Source organism: Astyanax mexicanus, chromosome 13 (assembly GCF_023375975.1).
Source record: "Astyanax mexicanus isolate ESR-SI-001 chromosome 13, AstMex3_surface, whole genome shotgun sequence".
Lineage (NCBI taxonomy): Eukaryota > Metazoa > Chordata > Actinopteri > Characiformes > Acestrorhamphidae > Astyanax > Astyanax mexicanus.
The window spans coordinates 2,189,944-2,216,234 of NC_064420.1; the positions used below are offsets into that span (position 1 = coordinate 2,189,944).

The 26,291-nt window shown below is 41.1% G+C and overlaps 1 protein-coding gene across 2 annotated transcripts in view; it reads left to right on the forward strand.

Annotated features, from left to right (window-relative positions):
- magi3a (membrane associated guanylate kinase, WW and PDZ domain containing 3a) overlaps positions 1 to 26,291 on the forward strand; it is a 200,525-nt gene that overhangs the window by 112,553 nt on the left and 61,681 nt on the right. For both annotated transcript variants that reach the window (XM_022677132.2, XM_022677131.2), the window contains exons 2-3: positions 11,558 to 11,674; positions 21,131 to 21,250. In XM_022677132.2, the coding sequence (XP_022532853.2) occupies positions 11,558 to 11,674; positions 21,131 to 21,250 (237 nt within the window). The remainder of the gene's footprint in view (positions 1 to 11,557; positions 11,675 to 21,130; positions 21,251 to 26,291) is intronic.

Consider the following 26,291-nt stretch of genomic DNA (forward strand, 5'->3'; position numbering starts at 1 on the left):
TCAGCTGTTTGGGTGGTTTTCTCAGTATTTTGGCGGATTTGAAAGACGTTACCCAGTGAATCCCACTGTAACAATCTGGCAACCCTGATGTCTCGCTTTCCGCTCTGTTTGTTCTGCTGTCTGTTGCTTAGTAGTGGGACCCACAATGCATTCTGGGACACATTTAGCTTGCTTAGTAAGCAGCGATGTTTGAATTCATCCATATGATTCGGACACTCAAAGAAAAATGGCCGCCATATTCAATAGTGCCCTAAACAGTAACAGTAACACAATCTAAAGGCGTGGTCAGTATAAGTCTTCAGAACTTTAACCATTGGTTAATTTGGGGAGGTGATGATGTGACCGTAGCTCAGTGGTTATGTCTGTAGCCGTGGTTCTAATGAGTAGATAGCCGTCTCTCCGAGACACCGTCTTGCCAAATGTCCCCAACAGGCCGTTAATTAGCTCACCACAGGCTTTTTCTGCAAGACGCTTTCGCGCCGCTGTCACACGACGGCCTCGTTAGACCCCTGTTTTAGCTCATCTCTGACATTTAAGCAGCCCTCTCTAATTGAGGAAGAGGACAGGTGATTGACCGCGGATTACAACCTAGAGCCTGGGCTCGTCCAGGGTCAGAGACCTGCATCAACCAAAGAGACGCTTCCTGCCGTCCAGCCGTCAGAGCGACGAGCGTTACAGAAGATTTACAGAGTTTCTCAGCTCTGCTTTTGTTTTCACAGACTGGAAATTGAGCCACAAACTGGTTAAAAAGCTGCAGTTCTTAATATTTAATAATTTTTCCTTTTTTCTCAAAGCAAAAAAGGCAAGTGACCACTGTTTCTTATGGCATGGCGTGATCTGTACCCGCGATTTGGCGACAAACGACACATCAACAAAATGACGAGACAATTAGGGGACAAGCAAATGGATTATGACACAGACTAATTTGGCCAAACTAATTCTCTGGACCAATCCTAGACATGCCTTCTGCTCTCTAAACTTATGATTCCTTCAGTTCTTTGGTCATATTCTCAGCAATGAGGTTCTGAACAAAACAGAGGTTTATAGCTGCTGTTTCTTCATTTCCTGTTTTTTATAAGTTGCACATTTGCTCAAATTCAGGGACAATTTTGAGAAAAATAATGCATGAATGAAAGCAGCAATTGGTCCGAAAGTTAGCCTGCTAGATTAGCATTCGTGCTAACTGGCCACCTCAATACACAGCCAAAAAACACCTACAAGGGACAAACTGATGGGCAACATGATGAAGGATGAGGAGGGTGGAATTAAGAAACTTTAATAAATGGTATTAATGTGTTTCTGTGAGCATCCTTATAAAGACAAAAAATTTATTTTTAATTTAAAAACATCAATGAGAGGTCGAGTAGGTTTTTCTGGGAGTTTTTTCTATTATTCAGTTATTCTATTTTTCTATTATTTCTGTTATTTTTCCATTATTGCCTTGTTAAACCAAATAAATGCAGTATTAGAACTGAAGAAAGCTAGCCAGCTAAAAAAGACAAGAGACTTTGCTAAAATTACCATGATCACAAGCTCTAAAATGAGACTGCACCACAGTGCACAAATTAAAAGTAACCTTCCACGTGCTCACGCTACAAACACGGTCTATAAATTTCCAATTCTTAAAACGTATGAACTGTCGCTTTAAAAAAAAGAAACAAAAAAGGCTGTTTAAAAAAGTTTCTAACAGCACGGTTCACGCCAGGGTTGTTAATTGTGTATTAATGTGGTGTAAATCTTGGCCTGGATGACAGACGATCGCTGCCCGGAGCTTTATAGTGCTGCTATGCAGCTGCTCCACAAACTTTTCTGCACACAGTCTTTTATCAGCACTTTTATCAGCCCTCAGAACCAGCTAGCGTCAGACTCTAACAGATCTGTGTTTATCCATCCATCCATCCATCCATCCATCCATCCATCCATCCATCCATCCATCCATCCATCCATCCATCCATCCATCCATCCATCCATCCATCCATCCATCCATCCATCCATCCATCCATCCATCCATCCAGTAATGTATACAGGGAAACAGATACAGAACTACAGTCTGTAATTCTACAGTAGAACTACAGTAAATTAAATTAATTACTTGATTACTAATCTAACCAATACTGACACCCCTTTATTCTGGCACGCTCACCAAATGGCTGTAAATCTGTACACTATACTATAAACTAGTGGTGTGCCATATTGTGTCGTATGCAATAAAATCGCCACCATTTTTTAATATGTTGAACGATATTATACCCTAAAATATCGTATTGTACCATATCACCCGCCTCTAATTATCACATCAGGTTAATACTTTTTCCCCCCAGTTTTTAGCAAAAGAAAAAATCACACCGTTCTCATTATTTCCCATTCTATATCTACTAGAGCAGGGGTGTCCAAACTTTTTTTGTTGGGGGCCAGAAGGAGAAATATATTCGAAGTCACGGGCCACAGACTCTATAATAAAACAAATAATGAAATATACCACTTAAAATAAGACTTTTAAAATAATCATTTTACTTGACTTACTATCTTTATCTTTGACAGTGTTGTGTAAACTAAGATTTTTCAAATTGATGTTTAATTTCATGATGTCTCTTAATATTAAACTCCTTAATTACGGCAACTTTTAGACTCTTTGGCCTGTTTTTCTGCGCTAGAAATGCGCACCCTCTCCGCTTTTAGACTCTTTGGCCTGTTTTTTTTTTTGCGCTAGAAATGCGCACTCTCTCCGCTTTTAGACTCTTTGGCCTGTTTTTTTTTGCGCTAGAAATGCGCACCCTCTCCGCTTTTAGACTCTTTGGCCTGTTTTTTTTTTGCGCTAGAAATGCGCACCCTCTCCACTTTTAGACTCTTTGGCCTGTTTTTCTGCGCTAGAAATGCGCACTCTCTCCGCTTTTAGACTCTTTGGCCCGTTTCTGACACCTAGCGTTCAAACTTTGAATCTCACATTATAAAAACCTGTTTAACAGCGGGCCAACTTTCATTCTATTTCTAAAATACCTCGCCGTAGTTCGGACACCCCTGTAGATTATATCTGTCCAGTATCATTTATTCTACTTTAATCCTGGATATATGGAGATATTTGAAGAGCATTATTAGTATTTTTAGTGTCATGATATTGAAATACATTAAATTTGTTGCGGTAGTGTATTCTTAAAATATATGTATATATTTTTTTATTCATTGTTTTGTCATATCACCAAGAGTAATCATTATCACGAAAAAACAATACCATGAAATATTGAGATATTATTTTAGGCCTATATCGCCCACCCCTACTGTAAATGCCTGTAAACTACCCCTGTGAAGTGGGCAGCTATACTTCTAGCTCCTCATCGATGCATTTGTTCCTGAAAGCTCACGAATCAAAGCATGTCGATGTCCTTCTGAGCTCATTGAAACGCCTGCAGCCCGGGGCCGTATTCTCTGCATTGATGGTTACAGAATGTGACATACGCTGCCTTTGTGCCGTCTGCCTCTTACTGTGGGCAGCAGTAATTGGAGGCACTCTGTGGTACGGAGGTGGATGGCTGAACATTTTTAGAAACGCTTTCATCCTGCTCCTCTCTTTTTTTTTTTGGCGTGGTGGACGGACAGACGGCAGGGCCGGCGGGCGGATAAACTTCTTCATTCACGTTTTCCTGAGAGATCCTGTAAGATGGGTTCGCTGACCGTTAAGTTCATCCTTCCAGAGGTAAAGAGGCAGAAGTGCGGAAGGTTAATGACGTGGGCACTTGTACGACATCTCCGCCAGCCCGGGCGCCGCGGTGCGAGCCAGGTGGTAACGCATGGTGTTAAATGACCTTGGGCGACAGGCGGTGGCGCGAAGCTGCCAGAGCCGAGCGCGAATTGCTTCGGCCTACACGTCTGATCCATCTGTGATTTGAAGCTCGCGCAGGGAGTTTTAAAACTCCATTAAGACGATGAATTTGATGCCGCTCCTTCAGTCTGGGCGCGGAAATGAAAGGGCACTGTTGCGTGAAGTATTGGAAAAAATTCTGCAGGAGTGGGTGAAATGTGCTGAGGACTGTGTTGTTAAGGCTTTCTACACAGCACTTTAACACACAATGTCCTTTTTGTTAGTCATTTAAGGCGAGACATACACTGGCGAGACATGGCATGTCATGAAACATGGGAGTAGGGCTCCATGAGTAGAGCTGTACGATATTGGAAATTTTTTTACATTGCAAATGTTTGTTTTTCAATGATATATATATTGCGATATTAAACAATGCAGGGCCCATGACATCCCTAGCCCCGCCCCCAGCCCCGCTCCCACCTACGCGCTGTCTCGCGTCTGGACCAATGAAGAGCTGAGTCAGCAGCAAGCTCTTAAAACCCGAGTAAAACAGCAAAACAACAGTAATCTGCCCTTTAATCAGGCATTTGAAGGGCTTTTTAAAAGGTAAATAAGAAGAACGTTTGTTTTTCTGGGATTAAAAGTGTGAATTTAGCTGTAACTGGAAATATCTGTGCTGTAAAACTGTGCTGGACTGAGCTCTGCACAGCTTTCCACACATGCTTACGCGGAAGGAGGCCATGCGGTTACCTCGGGCTAAAGTAGCATTAGCATTTGCCGCTAAGCGCTATTTCCCCGCTCAGAGATGAGTATTACCTGCTTGTAACCTGCTGTTAATCTTGGTTAGCACTGCTGGAGCAGCATTATCATTAGCCGCTAACCATGGTAGCTGTTTTGCCGTTCAGAGGGGAGTATATTAAACTGTAGCCTGCTGTTAATCCCAGCTAGCACTGCTGCTGGAACAGCATTAGCATTAGCTGCTAACCACGCTAGGACTTTCATCTTTCAAAAGAGGAGTATAAAGGACTATAGCTTGGTCATATTTCCCATGGTAATACAATCTACATGAGACAAACTGCTAATATTAATATTGTCCAGCGCTCGAAAGTCTTTTTTTTAATTACAGTTTTGTTTACTTTGCTTAGCGTTACTTAACGTAGTTAGCTACCCCTCAACACCATAAGTGCGCCTTATAATATAGTGCGGGGTGTGTATGAAAATAGACTAGAAAAAAGACGTTTATTGTTAGTGTGCCTTATAGTGCAATAAATACGGTAATATTAATGCAATTTTGGTCTTGTTTGACATATGGGCTCTTGCTCTATATGTTAATATAGAGCCACATCTCTGACCTGCCTGATTCTGAGCGCTGGACTCTGAGCGCTGGACTCTGCTCTGCTGGTAGACATGGTTCCAGTGCCTACATGTGATGATGAGGCACAAAGGGAAGCATTGTGAGCCCTGCCTCCCACAGACAACCTGGAGCTCCAGAGCCGAGTGCTGCTCCCCCGAGATACAGCGCTGCCCACTAACACTACCTGACAGCAAAACCACAAAGACCTTCCTGTTCCACAAACAGACTGCAAGAGAATCGAACCCCCTCTCATCTGCAACCGCCCCCTTAAACCTGTATCTGTGATTGTGCATTTCCAAAACGGCTAATGCGCTTAAGCAATGGCCTATATATACATTCAGCTCTGGAAAAAAAATAAGAGTTCACTTAAAAATGATGAGTTTCTTTGATTTTACCAAATTGAAAACTTCTGGAATATAATCAAGAGGAAGATGGATGATCACAAGCCATTAAACCACCAAACTGAACTGCTTGAATGAAGTTATCCAAAAGCAGTGTGTAAGACTGGTGGAGGAGAACATGATGCCAAGATGCATGAAAAAAACTGTGATTAAAAACCATCAGGGTTATTCCACTAAATATTGATTATTTCTGAACTCTTAAAACTTTATGAAATTGAACTTGTTTTCTTTGCATTATTTGAGGTCTGAAAGCTCTGCGTCTTGTATAGTTCTATATAGAATAAAACAACAATGTTCATTTTACACAAACGTATAACTTATAAATAGCAAAATCAGAGAAACTAATTTAGGAGTGGTCTCTATAGTGGTCTCTTAATTTTTTTAAGCATACTAAAAGTTTAGAGTCGTCTGTTCGAATCCCAGCTATGCAGCTTGCCATCAGCTGCCGTAATGAGTAGGTTGGGTAGTTGGCCTTGTATATTGGGGAGAAAATGGGATAAAAGTTAGAAAGAAAGAAAGAAAGAAAGAAAGAAAGAAAGAAAGAAAGAAAGAAATCATCACTAACAAAAATGGGGGGATGAAATTCCCATGTTCAGAGTGTGAACCAGGGGGATGGCAGCATGTATAGCATAGTTCTGGATGAATGGAAGGCATGCAGGCCTTTTTGCTGAAGGATCACAGACCGCATGCGTTCCTCGGCACTCCCGACTCTTGATGAGGAACAGCAATTGTGGCCTGACCTAAATTCCTCCATTCACTGCGCCGTTTACAGTGTCCAAAAAGTTGCGCAATGTTGCTCTTGGACTTGGATCTGCCTGCAGCCCCTCGCCGGAATAACGCTCGCGAGTCGGATGACATATTTCCTGTGACATTTACGGTTTTACGGTCTTACGGTCTTTAAAACAAACTGGCAGAAGCCTTAGTTATTCATTAAAACAGCATGAAATAAGATAATGTATTCGCAGATAAGGAGGACACATGGAGAGGTTCCTCATCTTGCCGTTATTGAAGCTTCGCGGCTAACCGTGCCACTGCTGTCTCTCTGCATTAGCCGAGCGGCGCGCTAATGATTTCCAGGTGCGTGGTGACCGGGCGGAGTGATGTCAGTGTAACAGGAGACTGGAGGATATTGGCTTTTCTCCACTTTTCCTGCCTCGTCCCCAAGAGATCCACCGAAAGAGTGAGAGAGAGACGGAGATTGGAGCAGTGCTCCCTAGTGAACCTATCAGGGTATACTCAGCTCAGCTCTTCGGTTCTGTATCACACACTGTAGGGGAAGAGAGATGCTCTAAAACAAAAGCAATGAGCTTCCAAACTCCCCTGTGACTCCATAGTTACCAGTTGCACCGTCTCAGTTATACGGTTATTTTGGGATGAGCAAGACCAGGGCTTGTGTCTGTATTTGTTTTAAACTGTTACAAAACTAAATTATCCACAGTTTTTGTTGGAACATCTTGAGTCAATGAACTAAATTCCTTTTAAGCAAAATTGTCCACCCAAAACTTAATGGTTCTTAATATTTGAGTAATGTTCTAAGCCATATTATAGCAAGAACTACTTAACTAGGTAAAGAAAAAAATGACGAAAACTTTATCATGAAGCTGGCACTCATCAGGACAGCACCAGGAAAGAAAGAAAAGGAGTTATCTCTGTTGCATCATCAGAATTATCAGCCTAAAAGATAATTATACTTCTGCGTCGAACCAACGCATAGCCTACTCATCGCAGCGTACCTGCACCAAAAGGTCACTGCGCACCATCTTGAAAATGTAACTATGGGTCACGTAAGGTGTACAGCAGCAGCTGTGATTGGTCCACTTGGCCTTGTGTTCCCGCCTACACATTCCCACCTTGGGGGTTTAAACTGCAGAGCGATGCAGAGCCGCTGATATGCGCCCACAGAAGTATAAACCTGGTCAACTGTGTAGCATAGTCTCGCTGTATACGTGTAGATTATGCCATAGGATTGACGCAGAACTATAAATTGACCTTCAGGCTGGTAACAGAGATAACTCTTTGTCTTGCTTTCCTGCAGCTGTAATACACCCTCAGTGGTAGTGGTGGATCAGTGGTTAGGTGTTTAGGTTATTGGTAACAGAGTTGTGGGTTTCACAATCCTGTTACAACCACAAGTTTAATAAGCTGCCACTGTTGGGCCTTTAAAGAAGACTCTTAATCAACCCTCCCCTTTTTTCTGGGCACCTCAATCAAGGTAGCCCACCTGAAGTCCACATTGAAAACAAGTAGATAGAAGACCAAACTTTAAATGCAGTGACCAAAGTAAGGACTGGGACCCACAATCCACACTACTTGTGCACAGATTTATAATAAACCAGCTTATATTTTCAGATCATCACTGCTGGTTATGTGTAAACCCAGTGCTGTAATTGCTTTATTACATTATTGATATTAATGGGCAAGTCCATTCATAATATCCCAATTCTCTGAAAGGAATAGTCCCAAACTCCCTAAATGAAGCTCGGAATGATTCGTGTTTTACTTTATTGGACCTGAGATCCGCTGAGATCGCACAGCGCTAGAAGCAGAGCCCTCCCGGGGTCATGTTGAACATTAATAGGAGAGTAATTAATACCTTAACGTTAAATCAGAGCGCTGTGTCTCACGAGGACGTCGGAAGGAAGATGGCATTAGTATGCGTCTCCACCAGCCAGTGGAACAGGGCTAATCATTTGTCGCAGTGGGCCATCTTTTTAATCTCTTAAGGGAGGGGGTGCGCTGGAGGAGGCTGGGTTCTTTCCAGAGTGACTTGTTTTGATTGTGTCGCTTTCAGAAAAGAGACGGGTGAAACCGCAAACAAGGCACTGTGTGTTTACCCTTCACCACGTCAGCTCCTTTTCTCAAGGTCTCAAAGCTAAAAGCAAGCAGTGAGTAATCCCGCTGCAGAAGTTCCTCTCCTGAGGCCTGCTTACAGGCGTTTCAACTTAACGCATGGGATGCGCACAAATATTGACACTTAACTGCTCTTCAGCCTGCTGATACCTCGTCCCAGTGGTACCATATAGGCACGGCTTCTTTACTTTGAGAATTGTCTTTCATTCAGCACTGCTGTAGGGCGTACGTTGGGAATAACGCTCAGATAAACAACTGGTGAGGCAGCTGCAGGGACTAGAACAAAAATTGTTGATGCAACATTCTTTCTGACTTCATTGTTTTGGAGAGACATCATCTCCAAAAAGTCCAAAATATCTGGACAATCCCTGTGCTCGCTCCCTCCTGTAACTCCCATCCATCTTCTTCTTCTCTGTGGCTTCCTGCTCTGGGTCACAGTGGGATTAGAACCTTCCAAGAACCACTGGGTGCAAACCAAGGATACACCCTGGACATGGCACCAGTATGGGCATCACAGTGTACATACTCATAAGTGTACGCCTAGAAGCTGGCCGAGTGGTGGCTCAGTGGTTATAGTATCAGGTTATTGGGTTGTATATAAAAGGGTAGTGGGTTCAATACCCATGCTTGACAAGTTGCCATTGTTGGGTCCTTGAGCATGGTCCTTGGGCATCACAGTGTAAGTACTTATAGGCGTACGCCTTAAAACTGGCCGAGTGGTGGTTCAGTGGTTACAGAACCAAGTCTTTGGGTTGTATATCATGGGTTCTATGTCCGTTCTGGACGAGTTGCCACTGTTGGTTCCTTGAGCATGGTCCTTGGGAATCACAGTGTACGTACCCATATGTGTGTGAGTGGTTCAGTGGTTACAGAACCAAGTTATTGGGTTATTACATCTAAAAGGGTTGTGGGTTCAAACCCATGCTCAACGAGTTGCCACTTTTGGGCTCTTAAGCATGGTCTTTTGGCATCACAATGTGGATACCCATAAGTTTACACCTAGAAGTGGGCTGAGTGGTGGCTCAGTGGTTACAGGATCAGGTTATTGGCTTGTGTGTAAAAGGGTTGTGGGTTCAATACCCACACTCAACACTCCTTAACTCTCACTGCTCCCCACATAGTACTGTAACAAAGGCTACCCAACTTTCTGAAGGCTACTTGCCAATCTCTGGTAATATTCCATATTTCAACACATGGAATAATGCATGTAGTTGTCTTGTCTTGTCTAATTTAGCATAGTCAATTCATTCACTGTTTTCTTTACTTCTTTATTTTGACAGTTGTCTTTTATTCGGCACTGCTGTTGGTCATATATTGAGAAGAACGCTCAGATTAGAACAGGTAGGGAGGCTCAAACAACTGGTAAAGCAGATGCAGGACCCAGAACAATGCTTGTTGACGGGACATTGATGTGACGGGTGCTGTTTGAAAGCACATCCTCCCCACCTACAGGAAGGAGCTGCTCTAGAGAGAGGCGTCAGCTCCGAAATACTCCAACATCTGGAGACTCGCTCCTCCGTGGCACAGCTTTCTCCTGTTTCTCTGCATCCTTTCTTTCGGGGGCTGGGAGCTCTTGGCGTTCACGTTTTTATAAATTCTCCCTGCCGAGGGACCCTTTGTTTCCCCTGCCTGGCTTCTGACTTCCTTGAACTGTGCTTGAACCTCTGCTGCAGTGCAGTGCAGTGAGTTCTGCAGTTTCTTGCTACTCTAGCCATTGTTATCCTTTTGTGCACCTGGATACTTGCAAAAACAAGCCGATTAAGATTCTGTTAGCAGCAGTTTGACGTGTCCCTTAAACATACAGGGGTTTGGTCTTGTTTCCAGTGCAAAGCCAAGAGTTGTCGATCACGCCACCGGACGGTTGTAGCATGCTTCCTCAAGTTCTGCAATATTGGACTGTTCCCATCTGTTTAGAAGCTGATATTTTATAAGAGCAGCAAATAAAGTGGTGCTAAATAAAGTTTAGAAGTAGCATCAAAGTGCTAAAGCTCGGAGGAAAGCGCAGCGATTCGGTTCTGATACATCAGCTCACAGACGCAGCCTTGTGCTGATCCACATCACCCTAGGAGTGATGAGGGGAAAGAAAAGAGCGCCATCTACTGTACTACTGTACCCACCCAGAGAGAGAGCAAGACCAACTGTGCTCTCTCAGGGCTCCTGCAGCTGATGGCAAGCTGCATGACCGAGATTCATACCAGCGATCACCGAATCATCATCTTTTGCACTGTAGCCATTGACTTTCTCAGGGTTCGATACTGAGCACTGCGCCCTGGTCCTTCTGAAAACTGTGGGAATCGTGATATAGTTCACCGTGTGTGAAAGCAATCCACTCCTGGCTCTGTGCTTCACTGATTTTGTCAAATTACTATTGATTTGAAGTTTATATTGTCGGGAAGGGAAATTGAAAGTGATGTGAGTGGCTTGCTCTGAGAATATCTCTAAAAAAAACACACATCATACTGTCCGAGTTGACAAAAAAAAGTGAGAATGGCTGCAATTTATAGCAATTGAATATAGTATGGATCCAAAAATACTGTTTGTAACTCTGTAAAAATAGCCTTCCATTGCATTGAACACGTGCAGCAAATTGCCAGTGCTTTATGGTTTTTAACAGATTGAACCATACAACGGATGAACCTGTTGTATACTGCTGTAAAGAAAATGTACAGGTTGTTGCCATTTATTCTATGTATGTGTTATAACTGCTTATTACTGGTTTATAACCTAATAACTCCTTTTTTTAAAACCTTTTTAAACCCTTTGTAAAGGAGCCTTATTTTTAAGTGGTACCTACATTTCAATATTAAAAAATGATAATAATAATAATGATCCAAAATGTAATGATCTTAATAATACAATGCAACACGTGCATTAATGATTGGGGTTAATAAATGGTATTAGGTAGATGCAATCAATAATCTAATAGACATCGTCATGTAAAATGAGAACAGTGTAATCTTTTCTTTGTGTTAAGCAGCAAAAAAAAAGTTTTATAAACATTATTTTGGCATTAAATGAGACAATTCACGTTAGGCGATGGCCTATTGCACGCATGCATTGCAAAAGAACGATATTGTTATTGTCTAATACTACATAATATAGATTTTTATATTGCTGGTTGGAGGTTTACTCTGTGCTGTAATTGTGTCTCTGCAGGTAAGGTGTTGAACACGGATCTGCGTCACTACCTCAGCCTGCAGTTCCAGAAAGGATCCCTGGACCATAAACTCCAGCAAGTGATTAGAGACAACCTGTACCTGCGCACCATCCCCTGTAAGTACCTGTACATACAGAGACCCCCCTGACCCAACTCTGAGACCCCTACCCTCAGGATGCTGAGGATCTGTGTTTTTTGGACATTTTCTGGTCTATTTTCAAACATAAGGCACACCAGATTATAAGGCGCATTATGCGACACTAGTAAGGAACAAGGGTGTCGCCATGTTTCCCTTGTAATTCAGCATGCTAAAGCATTAGCATTAGCATTATCAGCTAACCACTAATGCAGCCTACTTGCTGCCCGACAGCACTAGACTGAGGAACCAGTCACGTAGCTTGTTTCATGTATCACATGGCTAGCTTGTTTAAACACGCTAGCTACAGGCCAATAGCACTCACATCTAGACGGCAAAAGGCTAGCGCTTAGCGGCTAATGCTAATGCTGCTCCAACAGTGCTAGCCAGCTTTAGCAGCAGACTACAAACTCCTATATAATGCTGTATTTAAGTAAAGTGGCTTTTTCTTAAATATTAAAATTGTTATTTGATAATTGTTATTGATATTAAACTATTCACATCTTACTATCCAATTAACCTTTCTGTTATGTTACGGGTCAAATTGACTTGTTTTAAAGCTTTAAGGTCTAAGAATAATAGTTTTTCATAGTATTTTTTCACTACAAAACTTCTTCTGCTTGCTGTAATTAGTAAAATAAACATATAATATGAAAATGGTTCATCTCACATATTTGCAATCAACCATCCCCTGCAAAAATTAAACTAAAACAAAATTGCAACGTTACGTTTCAATGTTATGTAAAACTATTGTGTTTTATATGTTGGTCTTTCAAAAGTAAGTTTTTTTTTTTTTATGAAAAAATGAGTGAATTATCCTAATTGAACTAAATATTGCACTAAATATTGATAGAATAATTAGTAATAGAGTTAGTAATAAAATATTCATGCTGCATCTTTTAGATAATTAAACATTTCCATTCTTGTTCCTGACAAATGAACATAATAGGAAGGTTAAGCAAACTATAATTTATAACATATGTGTCCGTATCAATTTGAATTAAACACCTCTCTCTACTTTTGCTGTGTTTGAACCTCCTGCACCTCCTGATTTGTGAAGGCTCTGTTTCTCTCAGGCCATTTCTCTCTCTCTCTAGTGTCTGAGTACCCATAATGCAGCAGTACAGCTCTGTAAATCAGAGGTGCAGCCCTCCATGCTCCCTGTGCTCTTTAATCCCCGGCTCTGCCGTCTGTCTAAACCAGCTACCGGGGAAGCAGATGAATGCCTTCTCTGCTTCTCTTGACCTTCCTCTTCATTCTCTCACTCTCTCGCCTTTTCACTCCCTGCAGTCGAGAAAAGAGGACGACTTCCTTTCATCTTTCATTTCCCCAACCTTCAGATTTACAGTGCATTTACTGTGTGATCTGTTCAATTCACAAAGATAACAAAGCAAAAAACAATCAAAAGACACATGTCGCAGAAAAGCTAGCAAACTAGATTGAATACTCAGCGCTGAGCTAAAGAAACAGAGGGGTGTTTATACTAAACAGACCAGGTGTGAGCAATCAGAAGCTGGGAGAGCATGAACTATGTGTGAGTGCATGCTAGGAAGTCCAGAGCAGGCAGACTGACAGCATCAGAACTGACACATGTTTTAACGTTTAATATAATAATGTCCTAAATAGCATCAATTAGTAATTATTAAGAGACATTACTCATGTAAGTACTGTTAGTTGATGTACTCTTACTGTAAAGTGTTACCAAAAGATTTTTTTCTATAGAACTTTTATGGAAATCAGTGTAGGAAGACTAAATTCCAAGTTATTTTTATGCATTTCTATTGGTTCATTCCTCAGGTAATTCTGACAAATACTAACAAAAAAAAAAAAAAACAATTTCCCAGATTTTAGTAATGTGAAAGACAAAAGGTTTTGTGTGACTGACAATTTAGAAAGAAACTAGTAATAGAAAATAAAATAGAATAAATAAAAAATCATAAACCTAAATAAATTAATAAACCTAGATAAATAAATAAATCCAGAGTTATTAAACAAATATATGAAATAAAAAAAACATAAAAAATAATGCATAGGTGCCGAGTGGTCCAGTGGGCTAGGTGCTGCTAAAATGAATAAATTAATAAATAAATAAACAAAAAGTAGAATATGAATGTCAGTTGGGAACGTAATTCAGTGATTGAATGAATGTTTATTAAACATTGAATCTACACATTAAACTACGGTAATATAGTGGTTATCATATTTTTTAAAAAGAAAAATACTGAAATTTGTGTTTTTCTTTGGTCACTTGTGTCAGTGCCATATTGCCAATGATTCTTATAGCCCCCTCTGTTTGGAGTGTGCCTAACCAAACCTACCTCAGGTACCTATAGACGTTACACACAAAAAAGGGGGTGGGGCTAAATGGTAGCGCCAATCTTGCCTTTATCAACAGAATAAGCTCTGTTGCCAACATAACCGATGCTTTGCTGTAGCGTTGCTTTATTTGTAACAAGGCATCATAAAAATCGTGTCCAGTACCGGGTCCGTTCGGACTCTGGAGATGGCTCCTTCAGTTTGATTGGTGCAGTGTGTGTGTGTGTGTGTGTGTGTGTGGGTGGGTGTGTGTGTGGGCCGCTCTTAAATCCCTGATGTCTTCCTCACCCTGATCTTCCTCCTCACCCTCCCGGCCTCGTGATTCAGGAGGAGTCTGACTCAGCGGCGCTTCAGTCCGGCAGCACACGGAGCACACCACCGCTCTCAGCTCTCTGATAACATAACACACACTTCACATCATCACATCATCACATCACACCATCACACCATCACATCATCACATCACACCATCACACCATCACATCATCACATCACACCATCACACCATCACACCATCACACCATCACATCACACCATCACACCATCACATCACACCATCACATCATCACATCACACCATCACATCAACACACCATCACATCATCACACCATCACACCATCACACCATCACATCATCACATCACACCATCACACCATCACATCACACCATCACATCACACCATCACATCAACACACCATCACATCATCACACCATCACATCATCACATCATCACACCATCACACCATCACACCATCACATCACAAAATCACACCATCACACATCACACCATCACATCACACCATCACATCATCACACCATCACATCATCACACCATTACACCATCACATCACACCATCACATCATCACATCACAAAATCACATCACACCATCACATCATCACACCATCACACCGTCACATCATCACATCATCACACCATCACATCACACCATCACACCACACCATCACATCACACCATCACACCATCACATCATCACATCATCACACCATCACATCATCACACCATCACATCATCACATCACACCATCACATCACACCATCACATCACACCATCACATCATCACATCATCACATCACACCATCACATCACACCATCACATCATCACATCATCACATCACACCATCACATCACACCATCACATCATCACATCATCACATCACACCATCACATCACACCATCACATCAACACACCATCACATCATCACACCATCACATCATCACACCATTACACCATCACATCACACCATCACATCATCACATCATAAAATCACACCATCACACCATCACACCATCACATCACACCATCACATCATCACACCATCACATCATCACACCATTACACCATCACATCACACCATCACATCATCACATCACAAAATCACATCACACCATCACACCATCACACCATCACATCATCACACCATCACACCGTCACACCATCACATCATCACACCATCACATCACACCATCACATCACACCATCACATCACACCATCACACCATCACATCATCACATCATCACACCATCACATCATCACACCATCACATCATCACATCACACCATCACATCACACCATCACACCATCACATCACACATCACACCATCACATCACACCATCACATCACACCATCACATCACACCATCACATCATCACATCATCACACCATCACATCATCACACCATCACATCATCACATCACATCACACCATCACATCATCACACATCACATCATCACACATCACATCATCACACCATCACATCACACCATCACACCATCACATCACACCATCACACCATCACACCATCACATCACACCATCACATCATCACATCACACCATCACACCATCACATCACACCATCACACCATCACATCATCACATCACACCATCACATCACACCATCACATCATCACATCATCACACCATCACATCATCACACCATCACATCATCACATCACATCACACCATCACATCATCACACATCACATCATCACACCATCACATCACACCATCACACCATCACATCACACCATCACACCATCACACCATCACATCACACCATCACACCATCACACCATCACATCACACCATCACATCATCACATCACACCATCACACCATCACATCACACCATCACACCATCACATCATCACATCATACCATCACATCACACCATCACACCATCACATCACACCATCACATCACACCATCACATCATCACATCATCACATCACACCATCATACCATCACATCACACCATCATACCATCACATCACACCATCACACCATCACATCACACCATCACATCACACCATCACATCATCACACCCTCACACCATCACATCCTGACCCGCGCTCCACCTCTACCTGTTCAGCATCACTGATCACCTGTGAGGATGATGAGGATGATGATGGGCAGCAGGTTGCTGTTAGTGATCCACCTCCTGTTATCTGCTCCAGTGTTGGATTATGTAACTGTGCTCTGACTGTGGTGGGCACGGTGGGCACGGTGGGACGCTGTCCAGATCTCCTGTTATTCAAGTGCATCTTTTTGTTTTTGTTTTTGTTGTAAGAAACTGAAAATATAGATATTAAAGAAGAAAAGTACCTGGATTTGCATTTTTGAGAAATATAAAATGGACTTGGAGATATGTATAAATACATAATAATAAATAATAATAACAATAAAACTCATGGGATAGCACAGTATGCAAACTGATCTTGCTATCCCATGACTTTTGGCAGTGTGCTCGAGGGATGCGATGCAAAATGTCAAAATCTTACAGCACTTCATGCTATTTCCCTCCGCTGATAACTGACGACTTTTATGGAGGTGTGGATTTCATTTTCCAGCAGGACTCGTCACACTGCCCACACTGCTTACCAAAAGTGCCGACTGGTTTTATATAGCTAATATAAATTATTTTCCGAGACACTGATTTTTTGGGGTTTTCACTGGCTTTAAACCATAATAATCATACATCTATATAATATATGAGTTTTTTATATTTTTACCGAATTACTGAAATACAGTAACTTTTCAATGATATTAATTTTTTTTGAGATTCAGAAAAAATCAAGAGAGCACTTCAGTTCTGAATCAGTTTCTCTGATTTTGCTATTTATAGGTTTATGTTTGAGTAAAATGAACATTGTTGTTTAATTCTATAAACTACAGACAACATTTCTCCCAAATTACAAATATAAATATTGTAATTTAGAGCATTTATTTGCAGAAAATGACTTGAAATAGAGAAATGGCTGAAATTAAAAAAAAAAAGATGCAGAGCTTTCAGACCTCAAATAATGCAAAGAAATCAAGTTCATATTCATAAAGTTTTCAGAGTTCAGAAGAGTTCAGAAATAATCAATATTTGGTGGAATAACCCTGGTTTGCATCATGTTCTGCTCCTCCACCAGTCTTACACACTGCTTTTGGATAACTTTATGCTGCTTTACTCCTGGTGCAGAAATTCAAGCAGTTCAGCTTGGTGGTTTGATGGTTTGTGATCATCCATCTTCCTCTTGATTATATTCCAGAGGTTTTACATTTGGTAAAATCAAAGAAATTCATCATTTTTAAGTGGTTTCTTATTTTTAAATAAAATATAGAATATAAAATAGGCTGGAGATCAGATACAGATACAGTTGATGATGGTCTTGAGAGAAGAGGTTAACTAGTCAGAAGGGAGGAGGTGAGGAAGAGGAAGAGACTCCAGCCCGACACATAATCCTCACGCCTCGGCCTTCACCCTCTCCGCCCTCCCCTCTCCCGGGGGCATTAATATCTGTTACGCCGCGGCGCTAAGCTCCCCTGCTCTCCTCCACTGATAAAAAAAAGAAAGATGGCAGAACGAGGGGGAGAGAAATAAGGATCCCCAGGTGTTCAATCTGGGAGAATTGCTTTTCCTCTAGAAGATTTAAGGATCTCCCTCTTCAAAGCTCTCACTGGTTAATGAGGTGTCAGGAAACATCCTCCCTCCTTTGATGTCCCACATGTAATGTCCTCACTCTGTCTTAGGCTAAGGTAATAATAGCATTTTGCATTTTACAACTGCAGGGTGTCGAGTCCTTTAGGTCGTGCTGACCTAGCTACTGATCGTACCGCCAGAAATAGACAGCAGACAGTGTGCAGAAGTATTTCCTGTAGATCTGTGCTTCTTAAAACAAGTAACCTGATCATTTCTACTGATATACTGTATAACACGCCTTTAACATGCCTTCAAATGCTAAAGTGTTTTTTACGTATACTAGTGCATCTCAAAAAAGTTTTAAGAGTTCAGAAATCAATATTTGGTGGAATAACTCTGGTTTTTATGCATCTTGGCATCATGTTCTCCTCCACCAGTCTTACACACTGCTTTTGGATAACTTTATGCTGCTTTACTCCTGGTGCAAAAAAAAAACAAAATCGCCTTTAACATGTTTTACACACAGAGTGATCTATTTTAAGCGTTTATATATTTTATTGTTAATGATTATTATAAGGCTTACAGCCAATGAAAACCCAGTGAAAAATCAGTGTCTCAGAAAATTAGAATATTATAGGATATAGCAAATCCTGCTGGAAAATGAAATTTTCCGCATCTCCATAAAAGTTGTCATCAGATGGAATCACGAATTATAGGAATTATATAAGTCCAAAGTCCTACCACAGCCCATATTATCATCAGATAAATAAAATAATATAATACATGGATAATAAATGGTCAGTATTGGATGCTGGTGATCTACGGTTATCCAAAAAACGTATCCAAAAGCAGTGTGTAAGACTGGTGGAGGAGAACATGATGCCAAGATATATGAAAAAAACTGTGATTAAAAGCCACCAGGATTATTCCACCAAATATTGATTTCTGAACTATTAAAACTTTATGAACTTGTTTTGTTTGCATTATTTGACGTCTGATTTCTGCAAATAAATGCTCTAAATGACGATATTTTTATTAGGAATTTGGGAGAAATGTTGACTGTAGTTTATAGAATAAAACAGCAATGTTCATTTTATTCAAACATAAACCTATAAATAACAAAATACAAGAAAAATGTAGCATTACAGGCTCTTTAAGGATAAAAGTATTTTAAAAGGATGTTGAAAGATGGCTTTCCAGTGGGATTCATTTTCCAGGTTTGACAGGATGGAGCTATAGCAGCTAACAGCGCTGCACATTAGCGCCTTGTAGAAACGGCTGCGCTAATTAAACGGCTTCGCTAATTGTTTTTTCTCCTCTTTTACAGAAACGTTTGGCGTCGCTCCTCCAGTCCTGCTGTAATTGGTTACTGTTGCTGATATTGTACACTTTGAGAAAAGTGTTCTTTTTTAATAGAATTCAAACACCACGCTTTAGCATAGCGCACAGTTCGGATCTGGAGGCGGACAGCGCTAACGCTAATGAAATGTCATTAGGGAAATTATTCAGTATTCATACAACAATAACCTTCCCTCCAGTTCAGTTTAGCCTCTGTTCTGCATTGTGTGGCTCAGTGGTGCACGCTGAGGACAGCTACAAGGTTAACCATGTTAACCTATTAGCTCTTTCTAAAAGAGCCCATTGTGCGCGGCGTTCTTTTCAGACCGGAGCTGTAGAACAGCTTGCAGTTCAGCTGCCGATGAGTAAGATCTACAGGACGCTGAGAGAAAGCCCCGCTGAAGGGCCCAGTTTATTTATTGTGTAATTCAGTGATTATATAATTGTGATTGGGTGTGTTGGCCATCACAGGCGTACTGTTAGATAAGAATATTCAAAGAACTCACTTTCCAGGAACAGGGCGCTTCAAGTTTTTACTTTTTTGGCCAAAAAAAGCAGGTAAAAGCCAGAAAAAAGCTAAAAGTGAATAGAGGCAGTTGTTTAGGGTTTCTAAAGTTTTCCAGTGCAAAATCAGTACAGCCTGTTTTTTAATGCAGTGCAACAAGAGGGCCCGAAGATCACCAGCATCCAACACTCACCATCAGCAACTTTTCTTTTTTAATGTGAAAGACCAGAGACTGTAAAAAAAGATGGACGTTGTGTCTCCGTTCCCATTCATTCAATGAAAATGAAGCCAAAATCTTCCGCCATGTTGGCGATCCTGATACCCGAGTCTGTAGAGCACAGTAGAGACCAGAGGAGGGAGAAAGACTGTAGAGAGACCCGCCCCTGAGGGCTGCCTCGAGGTCACAGGCTGCAGAGCGGAGCGGAGCTGACAGTCTGTTATTGGTCCCGCCCATAACCAGCCCTTTTACAATAACCACACCTTTTTTTAATAGAGCTGAAAAACGTTTTTAAAAACGAATTCTGTGGAATATAAAAATTTAACAATATAAGCAGAGGTTACACTAGCTGTTACATTTAAATAATGGAGGTAGAATTACAGTATATTGGAAAAAAACGTGATTGAAAGTTGTTCTGTTTTGCCATTGAAACCTATGGGGATGGGTGGGGTTACACAGCTTTCTGCAACCGAACAGCAGGGGGCGCCCGACCTGTGGTGGCTTCACTTTTGAGAGACGATGCTCTGTCCAGCTATACACAGTCTTTGTGAAAGACCAACACAAAGTTGTGTACTATTGTAAACAAAAAAACGAAAAGTTTTCTTTCTGAGTGCAACCAATCAGAGTTCAGAGCATTCAGAAGTTGCCTGATAACTGCTAATGACTAAAACGGGTCTAATCTCATAAATACAGAACAAATGCAGCTGCTCCCTGACAGCCTCAGAGGCTGGTTAAGAGAATATTGGGGAGTTCACAGCATTTTATGAAGTCCAAAAAGAACTCACCAGACAGGTCAGGAATAAGAACGTCCACCTGAACTTGCTTAACGCCGAACAAGGAGAGCTCTGATCAGAGATGCAGCCAATGGTGAGGCCCATGGTGACTCTGGACGAAATGCAGAGATCCACAGCTCAGCTGGGGGAAATCTGTGCCTGTGTGAAACCAAACCAAACAGAAGGAATGAGAAAATGCGTAATCCATAGAATCCATAGAAACCAACTACAGGTGTTTCTAATTGTTGAAATTGTCCTTTTATGATACATATTTGGCTAAACACCAGCTGAACACGTTTCCTCCAGTGTCTATTAGCTCTGCCTGACTCTTGTTTTGTGTTTTGTTTGTATGGCAGGTACCACGAGACAGCCGCGGGAGGGGGAGGTTCCTGGAGTGGACTATAACTTCATCAGTGTGGGGGAGTTCCGCGTGCTGGAGGAGAGTGGGCTGCTTCTGGAGAGCGGAACCTACGATGGTGCGTAAGAGTGTGTGGGAACACAGCGGGTCAAAGGTCAACCGTGTGGGCTGGTTACTCAGTTACTTATTGTTGCATACACACACACACTTACACACACACACACACACGCTCATTTGCGTGTGGTCCTCAGCCTATTCCAGGTGCAGACGGTGATCTGAGTGTAGCTGTTATTTTAGACAGTATATTTTAGAGTGCAGGCTCGGTGGAGAGCCCACTCAAAACCTGTCCGACTCCTACCTGCCTCCAGTCCAACCTGAGCTCACTCCTCTCCAGGATTTGACCTTTGACCTGAAGTACCGGCTGTTCTATCGAATGCTTGGAAGTTTGGATCATATGCTGAGTCGTGCTGCAGTTTAATGCTGATCGAGGAGCTTTGAGCAACTTAACCTTAAATAAGCTTTCAGTAAAAAAAAAAAGTGTGTGAGATGTGGACAAAGCTGAGACTTGAACGCAGTTCTATTCCTAAAAGATGTTGGAAGAACTGCTGATATTTGATATATTTCTTCTTTTTCAATGTAAAAAAAACACCTTTAAGGTGCAAATCAGCACTAAGTTTATTAGTGTAATACTTTCACATGTTTAGACACTTGCTGGGCTACGTTACCCATAACTCTGAAGCGGTTCGCTTGTGGTGAGAACATGATTTGATAACAGTTTAATCTGATATTTTACGCTGTTTCTGCTGCTCCATGATGTTTACACATGCAGTATGTGCAGCATTCACTACTTGTTTACCACATGTAGCGTTCTGTGTTAAAGCAGCTTCACACTGCGCAGATATTTACGTGCTAGAACACAGAATATTCTCTCTGTATATTAACTTTCTTGGCCAATCAGAGGAGACGATGTGCTCGCGTGGTTTATTTGTGCACAATTTGATGCTTTAGGTTTATGTCTATGTAAAAACCAACCAATCAGAGGGAGAAACTCCCCAAATAAATAAACTCTTCAACTGATCCAGACCATAGAAACTTTCACAACTACAGGCGTGAAAATGCCCTTAAGCCTAGTCCTGGACTATATTTCGCTATGAATGGAGATTTTCTATTAAAAGAGATACAGTATATAGTATACAACTAGGTTTAAACCCTTTATTGGAAACCAACACAGATTGTGCATTAGGGCTAAAATAATAGAAGTAATGACCCAGTTTAAGGCCCAATGCCATTTCACCCTTTGACCCTACCACTTACCCCTTACCCATTGTTTTCCAGTGTAACCCTTCCCCTTAGAACAGAGCTATAAGAGGAAGGGAAGAAATCATCCCCTTTAGAATTGGGAAATCCTTCCACAAGCACCCATTACGTCATCAGGAGCGCTAAAGCTAAAAAGTTCAGTAACCGAGCTGCTGCTGCTGCTGCTGCTGGTTATCTAGTTTAAAGTTAGCTTTGGGACAAAGTTAGCTAGCTAGCTAAATACTAAGACAAACTACTAGCAATCTTTTTTATGCTTGTTATGAAGAATTTTACCATAAAACATTGAAAATACACATTAAACTCTGGTGATAAAGTGCTAATAGTCATTTTTAACAAGGAAAATATTTATATTTGTGGTTTTCTTACCAGTGATTCTCATATCCCTCTGTTTGAAGTGTGCTGAATCTGAAAAATCGCTGTATAAGGGGCGAACAAGCCCTATCCCTTCCCCTAAACTACTCCTTCAGCCTAACGAGAATCAGGACACCCTACCCCTCAGTGCACACGCTAAACAAAGGGGTTTGGTCATTGTTTTTGTGGAAGACCACAGTTACAGTCAGGTAGTGCAGCCAGGCTGGTTAATGATCTTCCTCTGAGTCACAGGAACGGACTTTAGTTCTCCAGGCAGCGCCATTTAAAGTTCTCAGGGTAAAGTAAATCTGGTCAGAGTGGACGTCACAGTGGCTGCTTTTTATTAGATCCCGTCCGTCTACATGACTGATCTGTGTTGCCTTTTGCTCTTGTGGTATTTCGGCCTGAAGGATAATTTCACAGTGACTAATTCTGCTCAGTGATACCTCATCTTGATGCTTGGCTTAAAAGCAAATGCAAGTTTGTGGCCGTGTTTGAGGTGAAACGTGATGTTTGTGGGATGATTTGGGATGCAGATCAGTTTCAGGTGCACACTGCTGGTGTAAAATCTGGTGCAGGGTGTTGCACGATGCCTGGAAGACAGGATCAGAAAGTTCTTTAGGAAGCAATAGAGCTAAATTACGGAGAGATTTAACACTGAAAACTGTGGGAGTGGAGAAGTATAGAACAATATAAAAGCTCTGTCTAGCAATAACCAGCTGTCAATCAGGCTCAGTTTCTTACTGTACGAAAGAGTGAGAGAGAGAGAAAGAGAAAAGAAAGAGAGAGAGAGAGAGAGAGAGAGAGAGAGAGAGAGAGAGAGAGAGAACAGTAGGGGATATAATATTCATTATCTTCATGCTGAAAAGTTCGCAGTAATCACAGCTGATTCACTGTGAGCCTTTCTTTCTTTTAAGTCATGTTTTAAAAGGCCCATATTAAACACAGTAATTGACCTGAAAAGAATACAGGAGGATCTGTATATATGTACTCTATGAATGATAATATATGTATTATAATACTGGATTACACTATTAGTGTGAATGAACATTTGTACTGTGGAAAATCTACGGATGTTGCTACAGCTGGGCCTGTAGATCCTGCTCTACTATCGTAGGTTGCTTTTTTTGGTGATAAATCCAAGCAAAGGTGTTGCAATGTTGCAGAGACCTTCCTAGAAAACCCTTGCAGTGTGTGGGTGAGCATTGTCTTGCTAAGAAAACCCAGTTTGAATCCCTGCGATAGGCACCCAAACATGTGGTCACAGGATGTCCTGCAGATATTGCTGCGCTGTAAATGTCCCTCACATTACACACTACTATGTGTGATCTACTGTTAGTAATAAAAAATAATAAAAGTGTTTATTTCTTTTATTTCTGATGATTATGAAGCTTACAACCAATAAAAAATCCAAAATCAGTGTCTCAGAAAATTAGAATATTATATAAGACCAGTTGGTACTTTTGGCAGTACTTTGGGCAGTGTGCCAAGTCCTGCTGGAAAATGAAATCTGCACTGCTGACAACTTTTATGGAGATGCAGATTTCATTTTCCAGCAGGACTTGGCACACTGCCCACACTACCAAAAGCACAGATTGGTCTTAAATAATATTCAAATTGTCTAAGACACAGATTTTTGGGTTTTCATTCCAATTAAAATAGATCACTCTATGTTTAATACATCTATATAATATATGAGTTTCACATTTTGAACTGAATTACTGAAATAAAGTAACTTTTTAATGATATACTAATTTTTGAGATTCACTATTATGTAATGCAATCATTTACATATCTGCCTAAAACTCAGCTGCATGATAAGTGGTAAATGAATGTATTTGGCATCCATTTGTTTTAGCATATCTTGTATTACTGTACTATTTTTGTATTTTTGTATCTTATGATCTATGACACTGATGTTAATTGTGATAGTACTGCAGTTATGAGAGTGTAAAACTGAAGTGTGGGCTAAAAAACAAATAAATAAACCCACCCAAATTCTATGTTTCACAAGTAGAAAATTGTAGAATAGAGCCACTGTTTATTTACTGAAGTGTCTTCCCACAGACGTGGATAGATTTAGCTCCAGCAGTGGGCTGTAACTGATGACCTGCTGAAAAAAGGATGAGCAGCCACTTTTTCCTTTGCCTCAGTCAGCGGATCACTACTGCTCACTATTACATCAGAGCAGTGGGCTGCAGCTCAATATGAGGATTGTAACTCATGATTTAGTCAGTGAGTAAACCTCACCTCACAACCCCAACATCTTTTTCACATGGTGTTTTAAGCTACTGTATGGCTACTGCTGGTCTTTTTCTGATTTGGTGCATTCCGAACTGAGACAGATATTAAAGGGGATTTGATGTAATCAGTTTATTGATTCTTATTTTGAAGGGTGATGTGGATCAGCACAAGGCTGCGTCTGTGAGCTGGTGTATCAGAACCGAGTCGCTGTGATTTCCTCCGAGCGTTAGCGCCGTGCTGTGATGCTACTCGGTAATGCTACAGCATCAGCAGCAGTTCCAAAAATAAAAAAGAGGCGGAGTCTGACTTCACATTTGTCGGAGGAGGCTTGTGCTAGTCTTTACCCTGCAATGCTAAAGCAAAACATAACACCATTAATATTAGACCGCATGCTGTTTCATACATCTCTGAGACCCGTGTAGCGAGAGCACTAAGCAGATACGCAATGTGTTAAACAGTGTTACAGTGAGCCATGACCCTCCTCTAGACTCCATCACAGCTGCTGAGGTCTCAGATCCACACTTCATCTATATGGCAGTGTAAGACCACAGTGAGCAATTCCAGGGATTTACAGAAACAGTGTAGCTCTGCTGACTTCAGCTTTCAGTGCAGGAATTCTACTGACGATATAATTTGGTCCAAAGCTAGGCTTAGGAGCTCCAGCCCAGTTGTTCTGGTTGCTGGGAGTGTGATGTAATGATGAGTAACCGGCTTACAGCTGTGCTGGGAGCTCATTTATATCCAGAGCTGTGTGTAAAATGGGACCAATTTACCAGATTATAAACCTCTGGAATATAATCAAGAGGAAGATGGATGATCACAACCCTTCAAACCACCAAACTGAACTGCTTGAATTTTTGCACCAGGAGTAAAGCAACATAAAGTTATCCAAAAGCAGTGTGTAAGACTGGTGGAGGAGAACATGATGCCAAGATGCATTAAAAAAAAATGTGATTAAAAACCAGGTTTATTCCACTAAATATTGATTTCTGAACTTAAAAATGTAAAACTTTATTAAAATGTTCTATGTTTTCTTTGCATTATTTAAGGTCTAAAAGCTCATTTCTCATTTTCTGCAAATAAATGCTGTAAATGAGAATATTTTTATTTGTAATTTGGGAGAAATATTGTCTGTAGTTTTAGAATAAAACAACAATGTTCATTTTACTCAAACATAAACCTATAAATAGCAAAATCAGAGAAACTGATTCAGAAACTGAAGTGCTCTCTTATTTTTTCCAGAGCTG